Source organism: Salvelinus alpinus, chromosome 9 (genome assembly GCF_045679555.1).
Source record: "Salvelinus alpinus chromosome 9, SLU_Salpinus.1, whole genome shotgun sequence".
Taxonomy (NCBI): Eukaryota; Metazoa; Chordata; class Actinopteri; order Salmoniformes; family Salmonidae; genus Salvelinus; species Salvelinus alpinus.
In genome coordinates, this window is record NC_092094.1 from 67,339,223 (window position 1) to 67,348,159 (window position 8,937).

General features: G+C 43.9%; 1 protein-coding gene across 3 annotated transcripts in view; it reads left to right on the forward strand.

Annotated features, from left to right (window-relative positions):
- The window catches only part of LOC139530506 (leucine-rich repeat and fibronectin type-III domain-containing protein 2), an 86,998-nt gene extending 78,730 nt beyond the window's left edge, over positions 1-8,268 (forward strand). For all 3 annotated transcript variants that reach the window (XM_071326996.1, XM_071326995.1, XM_071326994.1), the window contains one exon: positions 201-8,268. In XM_071326996.1, the coding sequence (XP_071183097.1) occupies positions 201-1,218 (1,018 nt within the window). In that variant the 3' untranslated portion in view covers positions 1,219-8,268. The remainder of the gene's footprint in view (positions 1-200) is intronic.
- The last annotated feature ends 669 nt before the right edge of the window (positions 8,269-8,937 follow it).

The window sequence follows — 8,937 nt, forward strand, 5'->3', positions numbered from 1 at the left end:
TGCATTTAAATAGCTACTTTGCCTCATTTTGACTGTTAAAATGATCTATCGTGTTTCAGTAGAACGACTAATTGATATTTACTACTCAAAAGTGCTTTAGCCTCTTCTTGAACTCCCCTTGCAGTGGGACAAATTATTAACGCTAAATTATGCTAATCTAACTCCACACTCTTGTTTCTGTTTTTGTCTTTCCTATATAGGATGATTCCCGTGGCCAGCAAAACCTTCTTAGTCACCAACCTGGTCCAAGACATGCAGTACGACCTATGTGTCCTGGCTATCTGGGACGACACCGCCACCACCCTAACTGCCACCAACGTAGTGGGCTGTGTGCAGTTCATCACCCGTAACAACTACCCGCAGTGCCAGTCCCTCCAAAGCCAGTTCCTGGGCGGCACTATGATCCTGGTGATAGGTGGCATCATCGTGGTCACGCTCCTCATCTTCATCATCATCCTCATGGTTCGGTACAAAGTGTGCAGCAGCCCCCAGTCCAGCAAGCTGCCAGTGGTTAGCAACACGTACTCCCAGACCAACAGTGGGAGTACGCAGGTCAAACCTCAGATCACAACCACAGTGGTGGTAATGCGGGATGAGATGGTGGAATTCAAATGTGGCTCGCTCCAGGGCAGCCTCTCCTCGTCTTCATCTGACTCGTTGGACAGTCGCAACACTAGAGGCAGATTAGGAAACGAGGACCAGTACAGTCTTCGAGACATCGAGTTCAGCACACTCCCCAGCACCAGTAATTGGAGGAGGCACAGGGGGCCATCATCAGCCAAGGCTAGGCCCAACTTGGACAACCTTTTAGGGGCCTTTGCCTCACTGGAGCTCCGGAGCTCGGCTACGACTAGGGACCAAGGGGCATCTTGTTCCTCCACCACCACCTCCAGTGCATTGGTGGCTGTGACCATGGCCCCTCCGTCTGACAAGGAACCCTTGCTGGGCCGAGCCGATTCCACCACCATGCTGGGGCGTTTTCTAGGCCTGCCCCAGGAAGGGAAGCCCAAGAGGAGCCACTCATTCGACTACGGCCACGTGGGTAGCAGCGGTGGCGCACAGAGCCTCAGCAACTACCCCCGTCACATCAGCAACATCTGGACTAAGAGGAGCCTGTCGGTAAACGGGATGCTACTGCAGTATGACGACAGCGAAGACGGTGAGGGCGAAAAGGCGCCATTCGAGAGCTCAGAGTGGGTGATGGAGAGCACTGTTTGAGCACGGGTTTATGTCGGATCATGAGGTCAAAAGAGAAACAGACTTTACAGAAAAAACCAAGGGACCGAAGAATTATTTGGAATAATACCTATGGGTCATTCACAGCACTGTACTGCATGAAGTTCATCCATGTGAATACTATTTATTGTCCTTCTGTCCGTGTAATTCTACTGAAACAAACACCCAGGTTGGTTGTTCCTAAGACCGTACAAATCAATCGACAGGGTTGGCCACGCTCTCAATTCGCTGGCAGGGAAGACTGTCCTTAACCGCATTTGAAAAAATGTATGCATTACGGAACAAAGCCCCTATGGAATTGTGCAGATACAGTATATGGAATTATGCCCGAACCCTGGGAATTAATGTGGGAGCATCTTTGAGAAACAGGGGAAATAAAGGCGAGGAATTCAAAGTGGATATCCTGTGTCTTTATCTTTCGAGGTCTTTGCCAGGGGGATTTTCCTGAGACTGGCAAAGTAGATGTGCATCACAATGCTTTAGACCAGGGCTCTCCAACCCTGTTCCTGGAGAGATACCCTCTGTTGGTTTTCAATCCCACCCCAGTTGTAACTAACCTGATTCAGTTTATCAACTAGCTAATTATTAATAAGGTGATTAGGGTTGGATTGAAAACCTACAGGACGGTAGCTCTCCGGGAACAGCGTTGGCGAGCCCTGCTTTTGAGACTCTCAGCATGAAAATGGGACTTCTTCAGTAGAAGCAATGGGAGAGCAAATGTGTAACAACATGAAGCATTTTTCATGTTTCCTTTTGTTGTTTATATAATTTGTACTATTTATTTTAGAGGTCACCATTGAGAGTTCAACCTTATGAGGAAAGAAACAAAACACTATAAATTATGGTCAATCAAGAATAATATACTATATCGTTACCCAGTCCCCTCAGAAAGACAACATTTCATAACAGCCTAGTTTCTATTTTGGCACAAACATAGAGGAAATCTTAGATGTACACTATCTGATAACCCTGGTCATTTATTTCAACACATCAATGGTTGATTCATTAGGGGTGTTGTGATCATAAAATATGTAGAGGTTGACTTTCAAACTAGTCACATTTTCTACCTCAGGTTCTAAATGATATGAAATGCATAGTCTGAATGCAGTGGATTATTTCAGAAATAGCATATCATATGAAAATAATCTTCCTGGTGTCAATTTTCTGGCGAATCACTCAATACAATTATCAATCAAAATCCCTTTTGGTGTATAGGCTATTGATATGAGTTGCCCCAGGATGATACTAGAGTCATGTGTTACACAGTAGAGACTTATTGAGAACCCTCAAAAATTTAAATGAATGTCATCATGCTGCTATAATCCAAATTATGAAAAATGTATTTAATACAAAAGGGAAAGAGAACGATATTCATCTACAAATGTATAAATCATTATACAGTGTCTGTCTGAATACACAGAACCATGTTGGTTTGTTTAAGTTAAAATATCAAATGTCTGAATTTATTGTATTAATTTGGAGTTTGGTTTATTTTCTCATTTCATTCTCTAATATTAGTCTATTGTAACGGACTGTGACTGGATATGTATGAAGTTGCATAGGAACGTGATGAATTATAAAGTGAGTTTCTATCTGAACTACTGCCTATGTGATCAACTCATAACGATGAGTCCTCTCTAGGATCGTGTGCAGATTCTGATGCCTTTTAATGTTCTCTTTGACTCTCTGCTGCATTACAATATCGTTTTTTTCCCATATTTTTTTATTTGTTACTTCTCTTGGTGTATTTGTTCCGTATATTGACATTTTTTGTACAATAACTATGGGTGAGAATGTAAAAGGGAAACTGTGCAGTAGTACTTTTATTTTGTGGTTCAGTAAAAATGAGAAGGTGCTTTACTGTGGTTTTATAACATGGACTGTGTTTAGTTGGCGCAATGGAAGGTGACGCTGTATAACGGAGCAAATAGAAATCTGGAATAAACCTGTGTCTGTTATAGATATTACAATTCTACATTCAATTTTGCGCGGTCACCTTCCATTTTGCTAATCAACAGCAACCCTATAAGTGTGTACATGACGTGAGAAAGTCATGATTCTGACCTGAGGTGGTAGAGAAAAAGAAAAAAATGAATATGTGTTTAAACATTTTTGCTACAAAAGAAGATAAAATATGAAGAATTCCTAATAACCAAATGGTGTATATTCTTGTGTCTGCATTGCATCCGGTACAGTTTGAGAGTTGTTTTTTCCTCACAAGTCTCATCGAGTCATGCAATGACTTTCCTGGAACTACATTATATTGTGCGTAAACAATTAACGTGGTAAGACATTTTTCTAACATAGCTCTCGATGCTTTAGGCTGGGCAACAAACTGTCAGTCATGTTAGTTGTGAAGGCTAGCAATTTAGCCACAGGGAAATTGTTTGCAAGTAAACATTGTGGTGTGTTCAGTGCTATAACTGTGACAAGTGAACGTTTTTGTGTGCAAGAGATTGTAGCAATTGCTAAATTGAAATGTAGGAAATAATTAATGTATTGCAGATACAGCAGACAACTCCGGTCTATGATTATTGTTTCCCTTATTACATTGGTAACTTATTACAGTACAGTGTGCAACTAAACATGAATCTTCACTGCTAACTAGCAACACTGGCCACTTCAACAAACGTGTCACATCATGGAATATATTGTCCTGGATTATTATCATTGGATAGATTTAATCAGGATAACTTGAATCATATCTCCAACAACCATCTCATATCCAAATATGTGCAACATACACTGAGTGTACCAAACATTAGGGACACCTTCCTAATATTGAGCTGCACCCCGTTTTGCCCTCAGAACAGCCTCAATTTGTCGGGGCATGGACTACAAGGTGTCGAAAGCTTTCCACAGGGATACTGGCCCGTGTTGCCTCCAATGCTTACCACAGTTGTGTCATGTTTGCTGGATGTCCTTTAGGTGGTGGACCATTCTTGATACACACGGGAAACAGTTGAGCGTGAAAAACCCAGCAGCGATGCAGTTCTTGACACACTCAAACCAGTGCGCCTGGCACCTACTACTATACCCCTTTCAAAGGCACTTCATTATTTTGTCTTGGCTATTCACCCTCTGAATGACACACATACACAATCCATGTCTCAATGGTCTCAAGGCTTAAAAATCTTTATTTAACCTGTCTTATCCCCTTCAGTGGATTTGAAGTGGATTTAACAGGAGACATCAATAAGGGATCATAGCTTTCACCTGGATGCACCAGGTTAGTTTATGTCATGTAAAGAGTTCCTAATGTTTTGTACACTCAGTATATTGCCTTAAGCTGACCGTTATAGCGATATAGTGGCACATGCTAGCCACAAACTATAAGTTTGTGTTGAATATTGGGGGGTTCGGGGTCAATGCGTTCCAGGGTCAATACTCTTCTGGTTGTTACACAATATTATATAAGAACTAGATGGTAACTTTAGAAGTACAGTTGTGGGGCTTGCTAAAGCTCTTTAAAATAAAATTGTGGTAGTGACAGAAGTTTACAAATGGGTACTTTGATTAAATTATTCAAAAAGCTGCGACACAGCCTGGGATCGAACCAGGATCATCCCAAATGTGTTTGATGGGGTTGAGGTCAGGGCTCTGTGCAGGCCAGTCAAGTTCTTCCACACGACCTCGACAAACCATTTCTGTATGGACCTTGCTTTGTGCACGGGGGTATTGTCATGCTGAAACAGGAAAGGGCCTTCCCCATAGGGCCTTCCCCCCACAGAGTTGGAAGCACAGAATCGTAGAATGTCATTGTATGCTGAGCGTTAAGATTTCCCTTCACTGGAACTAATTTGAACGGCTGATCTCCGCATGTTTGGTTCCCACCATGAAGCATGGAGGAGGAGGTGTGATGGTGTAGGGGTGCTTTGCTGGTGACACTGTCTGTGATTTATTTATAATTCAAGGCACACTTAACCAGCATGACTACCACAGCATTCTGAAGCGATATGCCATCCCATCTGGTTTGCGCTTAGTGGGACTATCCATTTGTTTTTCAACAGAACAATGACCCAAAACACACCTCCAAGCTGTGTAAGGGCTATTTGACCAAGGAGAGTGATGAAGTACTTCAGCAGATGACCTGGCCTCCACAATCACCCGACCTCAACCCAATTGAAATGGTTTGGGATGAGTTGGACCACAGAGTGATGGAAAAGCAGCCAACACAGCATATGTGGGAACTCCTTCAAGACTGTTGGAATAGCATTCCAGGTGAAGCTGGTTGAGAGAATGCCAAGAGTGTGCAAAATTATTATGAAGTCAAAGGGTGGCTACTGTTAAGACAAGGGGCGACGGACTACGTATTTTTGTAAATAACAGCTGGTACAAGATATCCAAGGAAGTCTCGAGCTATTGCTCGCCTGAGGAAGAGTATCTCATGATAAGCTGTAGACCACACTATCTACCTAGAGACTTTTCATATGCATATGTGTTTTTTGTAGCTACCACCACAGTCAGAGGCTGGCACTAAGACAGCATTGAATGAGCTGTATTTTTCCTTAAGCAAACAAGCAAACGTTCACCCAGTGGCGGCGCGCCTAGTAGCCGGGGAAACTTAATGCAGGGAAACTTAAATCGCTTTACCAAATTTCTATCAGCATATTAAATGTGCAACCAGAGGGAAAAAAACTCTGGACCACATTTACTCCATACACAGAGATGCATACAAAGCTCTCCCTCACCCTCCATTTGGCAAATCTGACCATAATTCTATCCTCCTGATTCCTGCTTACATGCAAAAGCTAAAGCAGGAAGCACCAGTGACTAGAACAATAAAAAGTGGTCAGATGAAGCAGATGCTAAGCTACAGGACTGTTTTGCAAGCACAGACTGGAATATGTTCCGGGATTCCTCCGATGGCATTGAGGAGTACACCCCAAAAGTCACTGGCTTCATCAATAAGTGCATTGATAACGTCATCACCACAGTGGCTTTATGTACATACCCCAACCAGAAGCCATAGATTACAGGCAACATCCACACTGAGCTACATGGTAGAGCTGCCGTTTTCAAGGAACGGGACTGTAACCCGGAAGCTTATAAGATTTTCCTGCTATGTCCTCAGACGAACCATCAAACAGGCAAACTGTCAATACCGGATGAAGATCGAATCGTACTACACCAGCTCTGACGCTCGTCGGATGTGGCAGGGCTTGCAAACCATTACAGACTACAAAAGGGAAGCACAGCCGAGAGCTGCCCAGTGACACAAGCCTACCAGACGAACTAAACTAGTTCTATGCTCGCTTCGATGAAAATAACACTGAAACATGCACGAGAGCATCAGCTGTTCCGGTAGACTGTGTGATCACGCTCTCCGCAGCCAATGTGAGTACCTTAAAACAGGTCAACATTCACAAGGCAGCAGGGCCAGACGATTACCAGGACGTGTACTGCGAGCATGCGCTGACCAACTGGCAAGTGTCTTCACTGACATTTTCAACCAAACCCTGTCTGAGTCTGTAATACCAACATGTTTTAAGCAGACCACCATAGTGCCTGTGCCCAAGAACACTAAGATAACCTGCCTAAATGACTACCGACCTGTAGCACTCACGTCTGAAGCCATGAAGTGCTTTGAAAGGCTGGTCATGGCATCAACACCATTATTCCAGATACCCTAAACCCACTCCAATTTGAATTACCGCCCCAACAGATCCACAGATGACGCAATCTCTATTGCACTCCACACTGCCCTTTCCCACCTGGACAAAAGGAACACCTATGTGAGAATGCTATTTATTGACTACACCTCAGCGTTCAATAGTGCCCTCAAAGCTCATCACTAAGCTAAGGACCCTGGGACTAAACACCTCCCTCTGCAACTGGATCCTGGACTTCCTGAGGGGCCGCACCCAGGTGCTAAGGGTAGGTAACAACACATCCGCCATATTGATCCTCGACACAGGGGCCCCTTAGGGATGAGTGCTCAGTCCCCTCCTGTACTCCCTGTTCACTCATGATTGCATGGCCAGGAACGACTCCAACACCATCATTAAGTTTGCAGATGACACAACAGTGGTAGGCCTGATCACCGACAACGACGAGACAGCCTATAGGGAGGAGGTCAGAAACTTGGCCGTGTGTTGCCAGGACAACAACCTCTCCCTCAACGTGATCAAGAAAAAGTAGATGATTGTGGACTACAGGAAAAAGAGGACCGAGCATGCCCCTATTCTAATCGATGGGGCTGCAGTGGAGCAGGTTGAGAGCTTCAAGTTCCTTGGTGTCCACATCACCAACAAATTAACATGGTCCAAGCACACCAAGACAGTCATAAAGAGCGCACGACAAAACCAATTTTCCCCCGAGGAGACTGAAAAGATATGGCATGGGTCCTCAGATCCTCAAAAGATTCTACAGCTGCACCATTGAGAGCATCCTGACTGGATGCATCGCTGCCTGGTATGGCAACTGCTCGGCCTCCGACCGCAAGGCATTACAGAGGGTAGTGCGAACAGCCCAGTACATCACTGGGGCCAAGCTTCCTGCCATCCAGGACCTCTATACCAGGCGGTGTCAGAGGAAGGCCCTAAAATTTTCAAAGACTCCAGCCACCCTAGTCATAGACTGTTCTATCTGCTACCGCACGGCAAGCGGTACCGGAGCGCCAAGTCTACGTCCAAGAGGCTTCTTAACAGCTTCTACCCCCAAGCCATAAGACTCCTGAACATCTAATCAAATGGCTACCCAGACTATTTGCATTGCCCCCCCCCCCCCTTCCCCCTATTTTACACCGCTGCTACTCTCTGTTGTTATCATCTATGCACAGTCACTTTACTAACTCTTCCTACATGTACATATTACCTCAAATAACCAGTGGCCCCGCACATTGACTCTGTACCGGTATCTCCTGTATATAGTCTCGCTATTGTTATTTTACTGCTTCTCTTAAATTACTTGGTACTTTTATTTCTTATTCTTATCCATATTTTTTTAAACTGCATTGTTGGTTAGGGGCTCGTAAGTAAGCATTTCACTGTAAGGTCTACTACACCTGTTGTATTCGGCACATGTGACTAATAAAATTTTATTTGATACGTTTAAAACCTTTTGGGTTACTACATGATTCCATATGTGTTAATCATAGTGTTGAGGTCTTCACTACTATTCTACAATGTAGAAAATAGTAAAAATAAAGAAAAACTCTTGAATGAGTAGGTGTGTCCAAACTTTTGATTGGTAGTGTAGTTTGGGATAATTAACAGTAGCAGCAGTGTATGTGATGAGTCAAAATAGTTTGTGCAAAAAGGGTCAATCCGGATAGTTAAATAGTTAACCAATAGCTATCTGGACTAACTATTTATCAGTCTTATGGCTTTGGGTTAGACGCTGTTCAAGGTCCTGTTGGTTCCAGATTGTTGAATCAGTACTGCTTGCCATGCGGTAGTAAAGAGAACAGTCGATAACTTGGGTGGCTGGAGTCTTTCACGATTGTATGGGCCTTCTTCTGACACTTTCCTGGTTTAGAGTTCCTGGATGGCAGGGAGCTTGGCTCCAGTGATATACTGGGCCATACGCACTACCCTCTGTAGCGCCTTGCGGTCAGATGTCAGGCACCTGTTGTTTACGAAGCATGTGACAAATACATTTTGATGTGATTTGATTTTGACATAGGGCTGAGGTTGAGGGTACATATGGCTGAGGGTTCATAGGGTGGACCCCCACATATACTCAGAGGAACTAGAAGAA